Below are 19,495 nucleotides of genomic sequence, written 5' to 3'. Positions count from 1 at the left end.
TAAACACCCTAACGGGCGCCTGCAGCCACAGACCCGCTCTAGATGGGGCAAAGACGTGACCTGCTGGTTCTAGGTGCCTCAACAGGCACCCATGGCCACGGAACAGCTCTAAACAGGGCAGAGACGTAACTGGGTCGGTTCTAAGTGCCCCAACGTTACCCGTGGCCGCGGACCCGCTCCAGATGGGGCAAAGACATGAGTGGGTCGGTTCTAGGTGCCCCAATGGGCACTGTTGGCCGTGGGCTTGCTCTAGATGGCCCAAAGGGACAAGCTAGTTAGTTCTAGGTACCCCCATGGCTCTGAATTGGCTCCAAACACCCCCCAAAAATAACCCAACCAGTTCTAAAAACCCCAACAAGCGTTCTGGGCTGTCTGCTAGCTCTGAACGTCTTAAAGTAACAACGTACTGAGATTCTAGACACCCCAAAAAGTGCTCCGCGACTAAAAACTTACCTTACGTAGTTCAATAATATATTTAGACAGTTTTAGATACCCCAACACCTAGTTCATAACTGTGGACTAGTTCTAAACACCCCAACGGGGCAACCCAAGTGGTTCTAGGTGCCCCACTGGGTGCCCCATGTTTCTGGACTGGCTCTGAACACCCTAATAAAATAATCTGACTGATTCTAGGTGCCCCGACAGCTATCCTCAGCCATTACTCGATTCTAAAAACTCCTACAGGCACCCTCGGCTCCAAAGTAACTCTAAATAACGCAATCTGATGACCTAAATAGTTCTATGTGTTCCTTTATGCATTGCTAAACTTAAGTAGGTTCTAGGTACCCCAAAAAAGCGCTCTAGTTAGCTCTAATTCCCCCAAACAGCACCCTTGGCCCAGCTCGAGACCCAATTTTGGCGGCTTGGTTAATTCCAGGTGCCCCAACGGGTGTCCCGGCCACAAACTACCTCCAGACGCCCCGACGGGACAGTCTAGGTGATCCCAGGTACCCAACGGGTGTCCCCAGCCACCAACCAGCTCCAAACGCCCCAACAGGACCGGCCTGGGTGGCTCTAGGTGCCCCAGCTGGTGCCCCCGACCGGGACACAACCGTAAATATTTGAAAATGAAGATCTCACCAATTTTGGGTGTCGTAACAGCTTTGCCTTAACTACATACCGGTTCTAGGTGCCTCAACGGGTGCTGCCGGCCATGGTCTAGCTCTGGGTGCCCCAATAAGACACTACAGACTATTCTAGGTGCCCCAACATCTAGCAGCAACCACGATACAGTTCCGTGTGCCTCAATCAGCCCTCCCCCACTGTTCTAGGTTCCCCAATGACAGCCCCCACCTATAAACACGCTCAGGGTGCCTCAAGGGAACTCCCCAACCCCCTCTAGATATTCAAAAAAGCATTTTAGGCCTCAATTTGGCTGCGGATCTCACAAAAAGAGCTCTAGGTACCTCAACAGGATACCTCAGCTGGTTCTAGGTGCCCCAAAGGGCGTCCTCGGCCGCGAACGGAGCCGCCTCGGCTCCGGAAGCTACCGGCAGCCTCCCGAAGCCACGAGGGGCCGGGGAGGCGCCGCGGCGGAACGGAACGTCGCCGCGGCCCCGCGGGCGCTCACCTTCCTGCTGCCGGCGCTGCTGGAGCGCGAGCCCGACGGGGAGCGCGAGGAGCGGCGGCGGGGCGGCGGCGGAGGGGGCGGCGGGGGGCGACTCGGAGGTGTCGCGGGAGGAGGCGGAGCCCGAGGAGGAGGAGGAGGAGGAGCCCGAGGAGGCGCGTCGCCGGCGGCGGGGGGCGGCGGGCGGCGAGGCCGAGCGGCCCCGGGGGGCGTCGCCGGCGGCACCGGGCGGCGTTTCGTCGGCGCCGGGCGGCTCCTTGGTGAGGAGCGGCGGCGGCGGCTCCTCCTCCCCGGGGGGCGCCGGTTGCTCCGCCCCTTCCGTGAGCTCCGGCGGCGGCGGAGAGGCTCCGGATTCGGCGGCGGGCGCCGGCAGCGCGGCGGGGGCCGCCGGCTCCTCTCGGCGCGGAGACGGGGGGCCGGGCTCCCCCGGCTCCTGGGGGGCCGCGGCGGCGGCGGGGGGCGCCCCCGGATCGGCGGGGGGGGCCTCGGGCTCCGCTCGCTGCGGGGCCGGCGGGGAAGGGGCCCCGGCGTCCTGGCACGGCGGCGGCGGCAGCGCTTGGGGGGCGGCGGCGGCGGCGGGGGGACTGGCTGCGCCCCCCTCTTTGGGGCCGGCAGGCGCTTCGTCCTCCTCCTCTTCCTCTTCTTCCTCCTCCTCCTCCTCCTCCTCCTCCTCTTCCTCCTCGTCGTCGTCGTCCTCCTCCTCCTCGCCGGGCTTCAGCGGGGGCCGGGCTGCCCCACGGCGGCCTCGCGCCGGGGCTTCCCGCTCCTCCCGGCCGCCGGCCGGCGAGCTCTCGGGGGCTTTGGCGGCTCGCGCCTGTCGCGGGGCGCAAAAAAGGGGGTCAGCGTGGCGCCCGGCCTGCCCCACACGTGTTGTCGTCCAGCCCCACACGTGTCCCCCTTCCGGCCCCACGGCGGACCCACCTGCCGGACCCTGCTGGAGCGTCGCTCCTGCCGGCGGCCGCTTTCCTCGTCCGAGTCGTCCGGCTCGCGGGACGCGGGGCAGCTCCTACCCGAGGCTGAAAGCGAGCGGGTGGCATCAGTCGGGGGCCTCCCGGCGCCCCCCAAATCGCCATTTTTCCCCCCAAACCGCCGTGTCCAACCCCACGCTCACCCTCCAGCTCGGCGGCCTCGCGCGCCTCCCGCTCCAGCCGCTGCTGCAGCAGCTCCTGCTGCTTCTCCAGGTACTGCTTGATGAAGCTGTTCTGGCTCATCTCCTCGCCGATCTGCGGGGGGACAAACGCCGTGGGGCCGCCGCTGCGGGGGGCCGCCGTGGGGCCGGGCGCCGCCGTGGGGCCGGGCGCCGCCGTGGGGCTCACCTGGGAGTTGGGCTGGAAGGTGGCGTGGGGCGTCGAGTGCTTCTGGAGGTTCTCGAGCATCAGCGCCTAGAACGGACGGGACGGGGACGGGGTCAGCGATCGAGAACCCGGACGGGCCCCCCCCCGCCTCGTGCCCCCCAATTCCCACCCCCCCTTCTGCCCCCCAAGCTGCTCTTCTCTCCCCACAACGGAGACCCCTAAGTGTCCCCCAAAACCGCAAATTCGCCCCAAATCTCCTCCCCACACTGCGGAGCCCCACAGGTGCTGCTAAAGTCAACGTCACCTCAAGTCCTCTTAATTCACCCCAAAAACAGGTGCCCCCCCAACCCAACGTCACCACAGATCCTCCTAATTCTCCCCAAAACCACCTTCCCCCCCCATACTACATCGCCTCAGAGTTCCCTAATTCTCCCCAAAACCGCGTGCCCGAACCCAACGTCACCTCAAATCCCCCCAATTCCTCCCCAAAACCAGATGCCCCCCCAACCCGTCACCTCAGACACCCCTGATCTCCTCCCAAAACCAGATGCTCCCCAACCCAAAATCACCTCAAATTCCCCCAATTTCCCCCCAAAAACCACGGGCCCCCCCCACCCCCCCCACCCCCCCCACCCAATAGCATCTCAGATTCTCCTAATTCTCTCCAAAACCACCTACTCCCCAACCGAAAATCACCTCAACCTCCCCAATTCCTCCCCAAAACCACGTGTCCCCCCCCAATCCAATATCACTTCAAATCCCCACGATTTCTCCTCAAAACCAACGTCACCTCAGATCCCCCCCAAAACCCGGTGCCCCCCCAACCCCACGTCATCTCAGATCCCCCTAATTCTCCCCAAAACCACGTGCCCCCCCCAATCCAACATCACCTCAGATTCCCCCAATTTCTTCTCAAAACCAGGTGCCCCCCCGATCCCACGTCACCTCAGATCCCCCTAATTCTCCCCAAAACCACGTGCCCCCCAACCCCACGTCACCTCAAATCACCCTAATTCACCTCAAAACCACGCGCCCCCCCAACCCAGCGTCACCTCAGATCCTCCTAATTCTCCTCAAAACTACGCGCCCCCCTGATCCAACGTCACCTCAGATTCCCTTAATTTCTCCTCAAAACCACGCGCCCCCCCAACCCCACGTCACCTCAAATCCCCACAATTTCTCCCCAAAAGCAACATCACCTCAGATCCCCCCGATCCTCCCCAAAAACCACGCGCCCCCCCCCAACCCCACGTCACCTCACATCCCCCCCCCCGGATCCCCCCCCCCAAAACCGCGCGCCCCCCCCCCCGCCCTCGCCCGCTCTGCGCATGCGCGCGGCGGCTCCCCTCAGCCGTTGGCGGGAAAGCGCCGCCGCCGCGTTGGGGAGGGGGGAGGAGGTTGGGGGGGGGGTTGCGCGCGCGCGCGCACCGCGCATGCGCGGAGGGTCCCAACCGCCTCCCCCCCCCCCGAGAAACAACCCCCCCCCCTCCCAAAACCCCCAACCGCCATGGCGGCTTCCCCCTCCCCGCCCGCCCTCACCCCGCGGAGCCGCTTGACCAGGGCGCTCTTCTGGCCGCTCTTGGCCAGGCCGCGCTGCTCCAGGGCCGCCTTGAGGTCGGCGACGCGGAGCAGATGGAGCGGCCGCCCGTCCAGAGTCACCTCCTCCCCGTCCGCCATCTTGTGTGGCGCCGCCGCTCGCTCGCTCTCTGCCCGCCCTCCCCACCGCCGCCGCCGCCGTCGCCGCCGCCGCTTCGGCTCCTTCCGGCCGCGCCTCGGCTGCCTCCGCCGCCGCTTCGGCTCCTTCCGCCGCCGCTCGGCTCTTCCCGCCGCCGCTTCGGCTCCTTCCGCCAAAGCTTCGGCTCCTTCCGCCCGCGTTCGGCTACTTCCGCCGACGCTCGGCGCCCGCGACCGCCGCGCTCGGCCGCCTCCGCCGACCCGGAAGTGAAGCTTCGGCTCTTTCCGCCGACGCTTCGGCTCTTTCCGCCGCGCCCTCCCCAACACCCCCCCCACACACACACTACGTCCCCGGATGTCGCTTAAGGCCCCGCCTCCCTCGGCTCTTTCCGGAAGCGCTTCGGCTCCTTCCGGAAAGACGAGCGCGGCGGCGGCGGCGCGGTGCTCCCACGCGTGTCCGTGTCCCCCCCCCCCGCTCGTTTCCTCCCCTCCCCCCCCCACAAGCGACATGGCGACGCCGCGCGGCAGCGACACGACAACACACGTTTCCGTAGAAAACCCCTGAAGCAGCGCTGTTGACGTAACTCCCGCGCATTGGCTCCCCCCACCACCGTAAACCCCGCCCCCAAAGCCGCCCGGCTCCGCCCCACGGCGCCGGGTGTGTGTGTGTGTGTATGGGGGGGAAGGAGTTGGGGGGCGGCCCCACGGCGCTGCTGCTGCTGCTGCCCCAGCACGGCCTGCGGATGGGGGGGGAGGATGTGGGGCGGGGAGCGGAGTTTGGCTCGGGGGAGGGTGTGGGGCAGCAGTGGGGCAGGACGAAGGGGTCCCAGAGAAGGACTGGGGGGGCCCTGGGGCAGGATCAGAGCGCTGTGGGGCAGGATTGGGGTCTCCTGGGGCAGGATAGGGGGCTGTGGGGCAGGATTGCAGTCCCTGGGGCAGAATTGGAGTGCTGTGGGGCAGGATTGGGGTCCCCTGGGGCAGAATCAGGGGCTATGGGGCAGGATTGGAGTGCTGTGGGGCAGGATCAGGATGTTAGGGGGCAGAATTGGGGGCTAGGGGGCAGAATCAGGATGTTAGGGGGCAGAATCGGGGCCATGGGGCAAGATTGGAGTGCTGTGGGGCAGGATCAGGATGTTAGGGGGCAAAATTGGGGGCTATGGGGCAGAATCAGGATGTTAGGGGGCAGAATCGGGGGCTATGGGGCAGGATCAAGATGTTAGGGGGCAAAATTGGGGTCCCCTGGGGCAGAATCAGGAGCTATGGGGCAGAACCGGAGTGCTATGAGGCAGCATCAGGGGCTATGGGGCACGATTAGGATGTTAGGGGGCAGAATCGGGGTCTATGGGGCAGGATTGGAGCACTATGGGGCAGGATCGGGACGTTAGGGGGCAGCACCGTGCCTGCATGTGTGCGTGCTTGGGAGGGGGCGTTCCCTTACGCCCGGGGGGGCGGAGCCTGCTGGCAGTGGGCAGGGCCAGACCGCGGCGAGGGGGGCGTGGCCAAGCAGGGGCAGGGCCACAGCAGCAGCTCCCTCCCAGGCCCCACCCCCGCGGCCGGCCCCACCCCCAAGACAGGCGCTGGCCACGCCCCCTCCCCTCGGGGCCTCCCTGACAGGAGGGGGCCACCCCGGCTCTGCCCCATAGCGGGGGGGGGGGGTGGGGGATGTGGGGCGCCCCACAGCAGGGGGGGGGGCAAGGCACTGTGGGCGGCGCCGTGGGGCAGGGGGTTAAGGCACTGAGGAGCCCCGGGGCTGTGGGGCAGCGCCGTGGGGCAGAGCCGTGGGGCGCAGGACCGGCTAGCAGCAGCGGGGCAGCGCCGTGGGGCACAGGGCTGCGCTATGGGGCTGGGGCATAAGGCACTAGAAGAGTCTGAGGGCGGCGCCATGGGGCAGCAGCAGCGCTGTGGGGCAGCAGCAGTACCGTGGGGCAGCAGCAGCAGCGCCGTGGGGCTCAGGCTGGGGGGGGGGGGGGGGGCGGCGCCACGCCACGGGGCTCAGGCGTGGGGCGGCGCCGTGGGGCAGCCCCACACACACACACACGCATGTGCCGGGGGGGGCTCAGGCGTGGGGCGGCGCCGTGGGGCAGCCCCACACACACACACGTGCTGGGGGGGGCTCAGGCGTGGGGCTGGGGGGCCAGGGGCTGCCGGGGGTCGCCGGGGGGCTCATCGTCGCCGGGGGGCGGGGGCGTCGCCATGGAGCTTGTCGCCAGGGGGCGGGGCGTTGCCATGGGGCTTGCCGCCGGGGGGCGGGGCCTCGCCGGGGGGCGGGGCCTCCTCGTGGGGGTAGACGACGCGGCAGAGGCGCTGGCTGAAGTGGGTCAGCGAAGCTGTGGGGCGACCGGGGGGGGGGGGGGGGAGGCCGTGACCCACGGCTGCCCCACGGCTGCCCCATAGCATCCCCCTGCTCCCCCCCCCAGACCCACAGCTGCCCCACAAGCTCCCTGGCTGCCCCACGGCTCCCCCTGCCCCATGGCTGCCCCACGGCCCCCATGACCACCCCACAACCCCCCCCACACCTCACCCTGCCCCACAGCTGCCCTATAGCACCCATAGTCGCCCCACCCCCCGCCCTGCCCCACGGCCAGCCCACAGGCCCTATAGCCGTCCCCCAGGGCTCCCCCTGCCCCATGGCTGCCCCATAGCCTCCATAGCCTTCTCCAGGGCTCCCCGTGCCCCATAGCCACCCCATGGCCCCCCCTGCCCCCCATAGCTCCCCCTGCCCCATAGCCACCCCACAGCCCCTATAGCCCCCCCAGGGCTCCCCCCACCTCATAGATGCCCCACAGCTGCCCCATGGCCTCCCCTGCCCCCCACAGCTCCCCCTGCCCCCCAGCTGCCCCATAGCTGCCCCACAGCCCCCCCCAAGGCTCCCCCTGCCCCACAGCTGCCCCACGGCGCCCCCAGCCCCCCGCCCGCCCCCCAGGGCCCCCTGCAGCTCCCCCAGCCCCCCAGGGCTCCCCTGCCCCATAGCTGCCCCATGGCCCCCCCAGGGCTCCCCCCCGCCCCCTGGCTGCCCCATAGCGCCCCCCACAGCTCCCCTGCCCCACGGCCACCCCACAGCACCCCCAGGGCTCCCCCGGCCCCATGGCCGCCCCACAGCCACCCCACAGCTCCCCTTCCCCATAGCTGCCCCACAGCCCCCCCAGGGCTCCTCCTGCCCCCCGGCCACCCCATAGCGCCCCCTGCAGCTCCCCCTGCCCCATAGCCTCCATAGCCACCCCATGGCTCCCCCTGCCCCATAGCTGCCCCACGGCCACCCCACAGCCCCCCCAGCCACCCATGGCTCCTCCTGCCCCCTGGCTGCCCCATAGCCTCCATAGCCGCCCCAGGGCTCCCTGTGCCCCATAGCCGCCCCACGGCCCCCCCCAGGGCTCCCCCTGCCCCACGGCCCCCCCTGGCCACCCCACAGCTCCCTGTGTCCCACAGCCACCCCATAGCTGCCCCATGGCTCCCCCAGCCCCCTCAGGGCTCCCCCTGCCCCATGGCTGCCCCACAGCCTCCATAGCCACCCCATGGCTCCTCCCGCCCCATAGGCGCCCCATGGCCCCCCCCAGGACTCCCCCGGCCCTCCATCCACCCCACGGCTCCCCGTGCCCCATAGCCGCCCCACGGCTCTCCCAGCCCCCCCAGGGCTCCCCCTGCCCCATAGCTGCCCCACAGTGCCCCCAGAACTCCCCCCACCCCCCTGGCTACCCCACAGCCCCCCCAGGGCTCCCCCTGCCCCATGGCCGCCCCACAGCACCCCCCACACCCCACAGCTGCCCCACGGCTCCCCCAGCCCCCACGCAGCTCCCCGTGCCCCACAGCCGCCCCATGGCCCCCCCAGGGCTCCCCCTGCCCCACGGCCCCCCCTGGCCACCCCACAGCTCCCTGTGCCCCATAGCTGCCCCCCAGCCCCCCCAGGGCTCCCCACATCCCATAGCCACCCCACAGCTGCCCCACGGCTCTCCCAGCCCCCCCCACAGCTCCCCGTGCCCCACAGCTGCCCCATGGCTCTCCCAGCCCCCACACAGCTCCCTGTGCCCCACAGCCACCCCACGGCGCCCCCATGGCTCCCCTGGCCCCCCATCCGCCCCATAGCGCCCCCCAAGCTCCCCTGTCCCACAGCCACCCCACAGCTCCCCCACGGCTCCCCCAGCCCCCACACAGCTCCCCGTGCCCCACAGCCACCCCACGGCGCCCCCATGGCTCCCCTGGCCCCCCATCCGCCCCATAGCGCCCCCCAAGCTCCCCTGTCCCACAGCCACCCCACAGCTCCCCCATGGCTCTCCCAGCCCCCACACAGCTCCCCGTGCCCCACAGCCACCCCACGGCGCCCCCATGGCTCCCCTGGCCCCCCATCCGCCCCATAGCGCCCCCCAAGCTCCCCTGTCCCACAGCCACCCCACAGCCCCCCCACGGCTCCCCCAGCCCCCCCAGGGCTCCCCGTGCCCCCCAGCTGCCCCACGGCTCCCCCAGCCCCCCCAGGGCTCCCCGTGCCCCCCAGCCGCCCCACGGCGCCCCCCACGGCGGGGGGGGAGGTCTCACCGACGGCGCGGCGCAGGGCGGGGGCCGGGGCCCACGGCGGACGCCCAGGAAGTAGACGGGCGCCCCGGTGGCCATGATGCCCAGGCCGATGCCGCAGACGACGGGCTCCGACCACAGCGAGAAGAGCAGCAGCGGCGCCCACAGCAGCAGGTAGAGCGCCGGGAAGAAGAGGCTCACCTGGGGGGGGCGGTTATGGGGCGCTATGGGGCGGCTATGGGGCTGGGGGAGGCGCTATGGGGCGGCTATGGGGCTGGGACACACGCCGGGGGGGGGGGGGGAGCGGCAGCGGCGCCCACAGCAGCAGGTAGAGCGCCGGGAAGAAGAGGCTCACCTGGGGGGGGCGGTTATGGGGCGCTATGGGGCGCTATGGGGCTGGGGGGGACGCTATGGGGCGGCTATGGGGCTGGGACACACGCCGGGGGGGGGGGGGGGAGCAGCAGCGGCGCCCACAGCAGCAGGTAGAGCGCCGGGAAGAAGAGGCTCACCTGGGGGGGGCGGTTATGGGGCGGCTATGGGGCGGGGGGAGGCGCTATGGGGCAGCTATGGGGCTGGGACACACGTGGGGGGGGGGGGGAGCAGCAGCGGCGCCCACAGCAGCAGGTAGAGCGCCGGGAAGAAGAGGCTCACCTGGGGGGGGCGGTTATGGGGCGGCTATGGGGCGGGGGGAGGCGCTATGGGGCGGCTATGGGGCTGGGACACACGCCGGGGGGGGGGGGGAGCGGCAGCGGCGCCCACAGCAGCAGGTAGAGCGCCGGGAAGAAGAGGCTCACCTGGGGGGGCGGTTATGGGGTGCTATGGGGCTGCTATGGGGCTGGGGGAGGCGCTATGGGGCTGCTATGGGGCTGGGACACACGCCGGGGGTGGGGGGGGAGCAGCAGCGGCGCCCACAGCAGCAGGTAGAGCGCCGGGAAGAAGAGGCTCACCTGGGGGGGGCGGTTATGGGGCGCTATGGGGCGGCTATGGGGCGGGGGGAGGCGCTATGGGGTGGCTATGGGGCTGGGACACACGCCGGGGGTGGGGGGGGGGGAGCGGCAGCGGCGCCCACAGCAGCAGGTAGAGCGCCGGGAAGAAGAGACTCACCTGGGGGGGGCGGTTATGGGGCGCTATGGGGCTGGGGGGGGGGGACACAGAGACACCACCGTGGGGCACAGGGGACGTGGGGACACCGCCATGGGACAGGGGGCACGCAGGGACGCCGCTGTGGGGCACAGGGGACACTGCCGTGGGGCAAGGGAGGACATGGGGACACCGCCATGGGGCAGGGGGGGGATGCGGGGACACCGCTGTGGGGCACGGAGGACACAGGGACACCAGCATGGGGCAGAGGGGACACCGCCACGGGGCAGGGGGGACTCGGGGACGCCACTATGGGGCACAGGGGACACCGCTGTGGGGCACAGGATATACAAGGACACTGCCGTGGGGCACGGGGGACCCCACCGTGGGGCAGCGGGGATGTGGGGACACCGCCGTGGGGCACGGGGGACGCTGCTGTGGAGCAGGGGGGACACGGGGATGCCGCCGTGGGGCACGGGGTATACAGGGACGCTGCCGTGGGGCAGGGGGGACGTGGGGACACCACCATGGGGTGGGGGGGGGGGGGGAATGCAGAGACACCACCGTGGGGCATGGGGGACACGGGGGACACCGCTGTGGGGCATAGGGAACACTGCTGTGGGGCAGGGGGAACGTGGGGACGCCGCCATGGGACACAGGATATACAGGGACACTGCCGTGGGGCGCAGGGACGCCGCTATGGGGCACGGGGGACGCTGCTATGGGGCACGGGGGACACAGGGACACTGCCGTGGGGCACAGGGGACCCCGTTGTGGAGCAAGGAGGACGTGGGGATGCCGCCGTGGGTGCAGGGACACCGCTATAGGGCACGGGGGACACCACTGTGGGGCAGGGGAGACGCCGCCATGGGGCACAGGGGACCCCGCCATGGAGCAGGGGCACGTGAGGACACCGCTGTGGGGCACGGGAGACACCGCAATGGGTCACAGGGGACGCAGGGACACCGCCGTGGGGCAGGGGGGACGTGGGAACGCCACCACGGGGCACAAAGGACACCGCTATGGGTCACAGGGGACGCAGGGACACCGCCGTGGGGCAGGGGGGACGTGGAACGCCACCATGGGGCACAAAGGACACCGCTATGGGTCCCAGGGGATGGGGGGACACCGCCATGGGGCAGGTGGGACGTGGGAACGCCACCATGGGGCACAAAGGACACCGCTATGGGTCCCAGGGGACGGGGGGACACCGCTATGGGGCAGGGGGGACGTGAGGACGCCGCCATGGGGCACAGGGGACCCCGCCATGGGGCAGGGGGCACGCGAGGACACCGCTGTGGGGCGCAGGGACACCGCAATGGGTCACAGGGGACGCAGGGACACCGCCGTGGGGCAGGGGGACGAGGGAACGCCACCACGGGGCACAAAGGACACCGCTATGGGTCAACAGGGGACGGGGGGACACCGCTATGGGGCAGGGGGGACGTGAGGACGCCGCCATGGGGCACGGGGGACCCCGCAACGGGTCCCAGGGGACGGGGGGACACCGCTGTGGGGCAGGGGGGACGCCACCACGGGTCACAGAGGAGCCGCCGTGGGGCAGGGGGGACGTGGGGACTCCGCCGAGGGGATGCGGGGGGGCGGGGGGGATGCGGGGGGCGTGGCCAGCCGCGGAGGGGGGGGCGTGGCTCACCCGGATGGGGCGGGGCCTGCGGGGCTGCCGCCAGCGCAGCACCACCAGCCGGCCACGGTGACGCCGTACCACAGGTAGTTGACGAAGCCCACGTAGTTGATGAGCGTGTAGATGTCGCCCGTCACCAGCATCAGCAGCGTGGAGGCGCACTGGAAAAAGGGGGAGGGGCGTGGGGTGGGTGGGCGGGGCTTGTGGGCGAGGCCCCGCCCCTCCCTCCGCCCCGCCCCCCCTCTGGGGCCAGGCCCCGCCCACTCACGGTGACCAGCAGGGCGGGATGGGGGTGCAGCGCTCCACGTGATCATGGCCAGCAGCGCCGGAAGCTGATCCTCCCGCGCCCCCGCGTAGAACAGCCTGCCGGAAGGGGGGGTGGAGTCAGCACGGGGGCGGGGTTATTGGGGTGGAGCCAATGAGGGGGTGGGGCCAGCGAGTGGGGGGGCAGGGCCTGGCCTTGCCCCACCTCCCCCCCCCCCCCCCGTGTACATGGATGGGTTGGGGCAGGAGAGCTTTGGCATGGAACAGACTGCTGGGGGTGGAGTCAGCACGGGGGCGGAGCCAGAGGGGGTGGGGCCAGAGTGGGGCGGGGCCTGGCCTTGCCCACCTCCCCTTTACATGGATGGGTTGGGGCAGGGGAGCTTTGGCATAGAACAGCCTGTTGGGGGGTGGAGCCAGCGAGGGGGGTGGAGCCACTGAGGGGGCGGAGCTTGACCTTGCCCCACCCACCCCACACAGATGGGTTAAGGAAGGTTTTGGGAAGGGTTGGGGGGGTTCAGCAGGGAGGGGGCGGGGTGTTCCCAGGGAGGCGGGGCTTTGCGAGGGGGGCGGGGCCAGGGCCAGGCAGTTTCCTCACCTCCCCCCCACCCAGCCCAGGAGGCGGGGTTCTGCCGGGGGGGTGTGGCCAGGGTGGGGGGAGTTCCCAAGGAGGCGGGGCTCCACCAGGGGGCGGGGCCACAGCCAGGACTCCCAAGGAGGCGGAGCTCCAGGGGGGCGGGGCCAGGATCAGGAACTCCCAAGGAGGCGGGGCCACAACCAGGACTCCCAAGGAGGCGGAGCTCCGCCAGGGAGCGGAGCCACGACCAGGACTCCCAAGGAAGCAGTGCCACAACCAGGGGTTCCCGGGGAGGCGGAGCTCCGTAAGGAGGCGGGGCTCACCGGGAGGAGGTGAAGAGGGAGCCGTTGACGCCTCCGAAGGTGGAGAGGGCCACGGAGACGGGCATGATCCAGGCCATGACGCCCAGCACCTTCTCCCCGAAACGTCTGCGGGGGAGAGGAGATGTAAGGGGAGGGGCGGAGCCAGCAGAGGGGGCGGGGCCGAGGGGGGCGGGGCTCACCACGGCCACGGCGCTGGAGTCGAGCAGCTCCTGGGGCGACATGGCGGTGACGTAGGCCACGTTGGCGGAGACGTAGACGAAGGTCACCAGGGGATGGAGATGAAGATGGCGCGCGGCAGGTTGCTGCGGGGGGAGGAAGGAAGGCGCGGGGCAGCCGGGGGAGGGGGCGCAGCCGGGGGCGCCGCTCTGCCCCCATTCCCGTTCCCGTTCCCCCCGTTCCCGTTCCCCCCCCCGCCCCGTTCTGGCTGCGCTCCCGGCCACCGGGGCGCCACTCTCCCCCATTCCACCACCGCGTTCTCCTGGATGCTGGGCCCCCTCTCCCCGTTCCCACCCCCCTCCCAGGCGCCGGGGCGCTGCTCTCCCCCCATTCCGCCCCGCTCCCGTTCCCCCTATTCCCGCCGCTCTCCTGGACACCGGGCCCTCTCCCCCCATGCTCCCGGACGCTGGGCCCCCTCTCCCCCCATTTCCTGCCCCACTCCCGTTCCCCCCCTCCCGCCGGGCTCCCGGACACCAGGGTGCTGCTCTTCCCCCATTCCCGCCACGCTCCCATTCCCCCAGTTCGTTCCGGCCATGCGCTCCCGGATGCCGGGGCCCCCTCTCTCCCCATTCCCGCTGCACGCTCCCAGACGCCGGGGCTTCCTCTCCCCCCATTCCCGCTGCTCTCCCGGACGCCAGGGCCCTCTCTCCCTCCACTCCCCCCGTTCCCACTGCGCTCCCGGCTGCCGGGGCACTGCTCTCCCCCCATTCCCATTCCCCCATTCTGGCTGCACTCCCAGATGCCAAGGCCCCTCTCCCCGTTCCCGCCCTGCTCTCCTGGATGCCGGGGCCCCTCTCCCCATTCCCACCCTGGTTCCGGATGCCGGGACCCCCTCTCCCCATTCCTGCCCCACTCTCCTGGATGCCGGGGCCCCCTCTCCCCCCGTTCCTGCTGCGCTCCTGGCTGCCGGGGCGCCGCTCTCGCCCCGTTCCCGCCCTGCGCTCCCGTTCCCGTTCTGGCCGCGCGTTCCCGTTCGTTCCGGCCGGGCTCCGCTCACCGGTAGGGATCGACGAGCTCCTCGGTGACGTAGTTGAGGAAGTTCCAGCCGCCGTAGGCGAAGGAGCCCTGCAGGAAGGCCAGCGCCACCCGCCCCGCCTCCGGCCGCTGCCAGAAGGAGAAGGCCTGCGCCGGCTCCAGCCACTCGTACTCGCCTGCGGGGGGACGGGGGGGCGCCGCGACGGGGGGGTCAGGGGGGGACGTGGGGGGGTCAGGGGGGGACGTGGGGGGGTCAGGGGGGCGTCAGGGGGGACATAGAGGGGATGGGGGGGGGACAGGGGGCCGAGGAGGGGCACGCAGAGGGGCCTGGGGGGACGTAGAGGGGCTGGGGGGGCACAGAGGGGACGCAGGGGGGTCAGGGGGCGCAGGGCGGCACGGGGGGCCGAGGAGGGGGCACGTGGAGGTGCCTGGGGGACATAGAGGGGACACGGGGGGGGGCTGGGGGGCACTCGGGGGGTCCCGGGGGGACGCGGGGGGGGGGACGCGGGGGGGGGGCCCCCGCTCACCCTTGCAGATCTGCGCGAGGCCCATGACGATGACCGAGGGCGAGGGCGAGCAGCTTGCCGGCGGTGAAGACGTCCTGCACCCGCGTTGCCCAGCGCACGCTGGCGCAGTTCACCCACGTCAGCAGCACTGCGGACGGACAGACGGACGGACGGACGCATGGGGCTGGGCCGGGCGCCTGCGCCACCCCCCCCCACCGCAGGGGGGACAACGCGGGGACAAAAGACGCGCGGGGACACGCGGGGGACGAGGAACACATGTAGCATCGCGCAGGGACGAGGGACGTGCGGGGACAAGGGATGCGCAGGACAGGTGCCACGTGGGGACAAGGGACACGTGTGGCACCGCGCGGGGACGAGGAACATGTGGGGACACGTGGGGACAAGGGATGCGCGAGGACAGGCGCCACGCGGGGATGAGGACGTGTGTGTCACCACACAGGATGAGGAACGCGCAGGGACACGCGCAGGGACGAGGGACGCGTGTCACCGCATGGGGACGAGGGATGCACAGGGACACACGCAGGACGAGGAATGCGTGTCACCACATGGGACGAGGGACACGCGTGTCATTGCATGGGGACACACGGGACGGGGGAGCCGCACGGGGACACATGGGGACGAGGGACACGTGTAGCATTGCGCGGGGACGAGGGACGCGCAGGGATGAGGGACACGTGTCACCGCGTGGGGACAGGCGCCACGTGGGGACAAGGGATGCGTGTGTCACTGCACGGGGATGAGGGACGCGCAGGGACACACGCAGGGACGAGGGACGCGTGTCACTGCATGGAGACAGGCGCCACATGGGGACGGGGGACTCCTGTGTCACCGCACAGGGATGAGGGACGTGCAGGGACACGTGCGAGGACAAGGGACACGTGTCACCACGTAGGGACAAGCGCCGTACGGGGACGAGAGACGTGTGCGTCACCACATGGGGACACATGGGGGACGAGGAACATGTGTGTCACCGCGTGGGGACAACGTGGGACAAGGAACGCGTGCGTCACCAGGCGGGAACAGGCACCGCGCAGGAACAACGTGGGGACGAGGGACGCACACGTCACCGTGCGGGAACAGGCACCACATGGGGACAACGTGGGGACAAGGGACACGTGTGTCACCAGGCGGGAACAGGCACCACATGGGGATAACGTGGGACAAGGGACACGTGTGTCACCAGGCGGGAACAGGCACCACGTGGGGATAATGTGGGGACGAGGGACACGTGTGTCACCAGGTGGGAACAGGCACCACATGGGGACAACGTGGGGACGAGGGACACGTGTGTCACCAGGCGGGAACAGGCACCACATGGGGACAACGTGGGGACAAGGGACACGTGTGTCACCAGCGGGAACAGGCACCACATGGGGATAACGTGGGGACAAGGGACACGTGTGTCACCAGGCGGGAACAGGCACCACATGGGACAACGTGGGGACAAGGGACACGTGTGTCACCAGGCGGAACAGGCACCACATGGGATAACGTGGGGACAAGGGACACGTGTGTCACCAGGCGGGAACAGGCACCACATGGGGATAACGTGGGGACAAGGGACACGTGTGTCACCAGCGGGAACAGGCACCACATGGGGACAACGTGGGACGAGGACACGTGTGTCACCAGGCGGGAACAGGCACCACGCAGGGACAACGTGGGGACGAGGGACGCGCGTGTCACCAGCGGGAACAGGCACCACATGGGGATAACGTGGGGACAAGGGACACGTGTGTCACCAGGCGGGAACAGGCACCACGCGGGGACAACGTGGGGACGAGGGACGCGTGTGTCACCAGGCGGGAACAGGCACCACACGGGGACAACGTGGGGACAAGGGACACGTGTGTCACCAGGTGAGAACAGGCGCCGCGTGGGGACAAGACGCACGCGCGTCACCACAACACCGCACCACCTCCGCAAGCGAACGCCCCCCGCGCGCGGGGACAGGCGGCAACAGGCCGCCCGCGCGTCACCACGACAACGCGCCGCCCGCACACGCGAAAACCCCCCCACGCACACACGCGCACACACGGGACAAGGAGCAGAGGCGCCGCTTCCGCCGGGAACGGACACACCGCGCGGCGCCGGGACGCCTGTACGTGGCCCCGTGAAGGCGCACAGCCGGCACCGCGCCGGGTCGGAACGCGGTGCCACTCACGGAGGCAGGCGGCGGCCAGGAGGCGCAGGCCGGGCTCGGGGGCGGCGCAGGCGCCGAACAGCGGGTGCAGGGCGTAGTTGGCGAAGGTGAGGGCGATCACCGCCTGGTTCGTGGGGTAGATCACCAGCACCGCGATCCACAGGCGCAGGAAGCTGCCGGAGGGAAGGACGCCGTGAGCCGCGCGTTGACGGCACCGCCGCGCACCGCCGCGCCGCCGCGCTCACCCGGCGAGGCCGCCGAAGATGTCCTTGACGTAGGCGTAGTCGCCGCCGGAGCGCGGGATGGTGACGCCCAGCTCGGCGTAGCACAGGGCGCCCACGGCCGTCACCAGGCCGCTCGCCGCCCACACCAGCAGCGCCAGCCCCACGCTGCCGGCGTTCTCCAGCACCCCCTTGGGCGACACGAACACCCCCGAGCCGATGATGTTCCCTGCGGGAGCGGGGCGGGAGGCGGCGGGTGACGCGGGGGGGCCCCAAAGCGGCACCGCGCAGGCCCCGTCTCCGGGCCGGGGCGCCCCGCGTCCCCAAATTGCCACCACAGATCCCCGTCTCCAGGCCAGGGGCGTCCCGTGTCCCCAAATTGTCACTGCAGAGTCCCCAAATTGACACCATGGAGTCCCCATCTCCAGGCTGGGGGTGGTGGCAGGGGCCCCGCGTCCCCAAATTGGCACTGCAGACACCCCATCTCCAGGCGGGGGCACCCTGTGTCCCCAAATTGTCACCACAGAGTCCCCATCTCCAGGCGGGGGTGGTGGCGGGGGCCCCATGTCCCCAAATTGCCACCGTGGATTCCCCATCTCCAGGCCAGGGCGTCCCATGTCCCCAAATTGGCACCACAGACCCCCGTCTCCAGGCAAGGGTGGTGGCAAGGGCCCACGTCCCCAAATTGCCACCATGGACTCCCCATCTCCAGGCCAGGGGCGCCCCATGTCCCCAAATTGCCACTGCAGACCCCCATCTCTGTCTGGGGGTGCTGGTAGGGCCAAATGTCCCCAAATTGTCACCACGGACCCCCGTCTCTGGCCAGGGTGGTGGCAGGGGCCCCGTGTCCCCAAATTGTCACCACAGATCCCGTCTCTGGGCCAGGGGCGTCCTGCATCCCCAAACTGTCACCGCAGACCCCCTGTCTCTGGCCAGGGGTGGTGGCAGGGACCACGTGTCCCAAATTGGCACCACAGACCCCCGTCTCCACTCTGGGGATGGTGGCAGGGAGGACGTGTCCCCAAATTAGCACTGCGGAGTCCCCTAAATTGTCACCGCAGACCCCCCATCTCCAGGCCAAGGGTGATGGCAGGGCCACCACGTCCCCAAACTGTCACGGCAGAGCCCCGTCCCCCCCCCCCCCAGCGGTGGCCCGGGCCCGGTGCCGGGCAGCGCCGCGCTGCTCTAATCGGCTGGCGCGCAACCGCGGCGGGGGCTCAAGGTGACAGCGGCGGCTATTTATAGCCGGCGGGAGCGGGAGCAGGAGGAGGAGGAGGGAGGGAGGGAGGAAGGAGGGAAGGAGGGAGGGGGGAAAGGGGGGCCGGCGCGACCCCCCCCAACTCACCCACGATGATGCCGCAGGCGCTGAGCAAGCCGATCTCCTTCTTGAGGGCGACGCCGGCGCCGGGCGGCTCCTCCTCGCGGCCCCTTCCTTGCCGGGGCGCTGCCCCGCCGCCGGGCGCCCTCCTCCGCCATGGCGCGTCCCCCCCTTCCCTTCCCTTCCCGAGCCCGCCTGGGCCCCGAGCCGAGCCACGCGCGTGTCTCTGTCCGTCTGTCTGTCCGTCCCCCCCCCCCCCACCAAGGCGGGGGAGCCCGGAGCGGCGGCTGCGCTCCTCTTCCCGACTTGTTTACTCCTTCCCCTCTTCCGCAGCGGGAAGAGGAGGAGAGGGAAGAGGAGGGGGCCGCGCCGGGGGGGCCGGTCTCGGCTCACCGGGGCTCCGCTCGCCGCCCGGTGCCTCGTCGTGCGCCGCCACCACCGCCACTTCCAAGCTCCCTCTTGGATCAGCTCCGGGCAAACTCCTCCTTCGTCTCCCCCCCCGCCCCCGTCGCCGAGCAAGGGGAGAAAGGGCAAGGAGAGAGTGACACCGCCAGCCTGCCCCGGCCTCCGGCCCTCCTCCCCCCCCCCCCCCGCAGCCTCCTCCTGCTTCCTCCCCCATCCCCGCTCCTCCTCCTCCCTCCCTCCATCCTTCCTCATCCCGCTTCCCCTCCTGCTTCCCTGCCCCGCTGCCCCCCTCACTCTCCTCCTCGCTCCGTCCCTCCTCGCCTCCCCATCCCGTCCCCCCCAGCCCCGCGTCTCCTTTTTTCTCTTCGCTCCCTCCATCCCGCTCGCCTCCCTTCTCCCCTCGTCCCATCCCAAAGCGCGCCGTGGGGCAGCCCACCGTGGGGCCTGTATGTGTGTGTGTGTGGGGGGAATATGGGGCCCGGTTCCCCCCCTCCTCCACCCCCTTCCTTCCCTCCTTCCCTCCCCTCCTTCGCCGCCGACCTTCGGCCTCACCTCCGCAGCCGAGACGCTGATAACGGGCGCGACTTTTGCCCGGCACGAGTGGAGAGGAGCGCGGAGACGAGGCCCGCCGCCCCCGTAAACTCAGCCCTTTCCCGGCCCCCAACTCTCTCCTCGCACGCGGCCTCCGAGCCCAAACGTCCCTGCCCGCAGCCCCACAGCGGCTCATCACCCCCTCAAGGCTGAACAACCCCCCCCCCCGTCACCCCA

The 19,495-nt window shown here is 70.4% G+C and overlaps 2 protein-coding genes across 2 annotated transcripts in view; both read right to left on the bottom strand.

Annotated features, from left to right (window-relative positions):
* The window catches only part of ACIN1 (apoptotic chromatin condensation inducer 1), a 32,881-nt gene extending 28,176 nt beyond the window's left edge, over window positions 1-4,705 (bottom strand). The window contains 5 exon segments of the mRNA XM_067317140.1: window positions 1,571-2,381; window positions 2,489-2,575; window positions 2,578-2,790; window positions 2,884-2,949; window positions 4,402-4,705. Coding sequence (XP_067173241.1) covers window positions 1,571-2,381; window positions 2,489-2,575; window positions 2,578-2,790; window positions 2,884-2,949; window positions 4,402-4,539 — 1,315 coding nt within the window. The 5' untranslated portion in view covers window positions 4,540-4,705.
* A 1,969-nt stretch (window positions 4,706-6,674) lies between these two features.
* Window positions 6,675-18,619, bottom strand: LOC136996199 (large neutral amino acids transporter small subunit 2-like; the record flags this gene model as incomplete). The annotated part of the gene is given in 16 exon segments (XM_067317136.1): window positions 6,675-6,863; window positions 9,064-9,087; window positions 9,090-9,240; window positions 11,774-11,823; window positions 11,826-11,922; window positions 12,030-12,048; window positions 12,050-12,124; window positions 12,923-13,024; window positions 13,100-13,196; window positions 13,199-13,224; window positions 14,136-14,289; window positions 14,641-14,674; window positions 14,676-14,767; window positions 16,805-16,956; window positions 17,029-17,233; window positions 18,350-18,619. Coding segments are annotated over 16 exon segments (1,712 nt in total), but the record flags the coding sequence as incomplete, so codon positions are not given.
* Window positions 18,620-19,495: the final 876 nt, after the last annotated feature.

Source organism: Apteryx mantelli, unplaced genomic scaffold (assembly GCF_036417845.1).
Source record: "Apteryx mantelli isolate bAptMan1 unplaced genomic scaffold, bAptMan1.hap1 HAP1_SCAFFOLD_239, whole genome shotgun sequence".
Taxonomy (NCBI): Eukaryota; Metazoa; Chordata; class Aves; order Apterygiformes; family Apterygidae; genus Apteryx; species Apteryx mantelli.
This window is presented reverse-complemented; position numbering and strand designations above follow the sequence as displayed.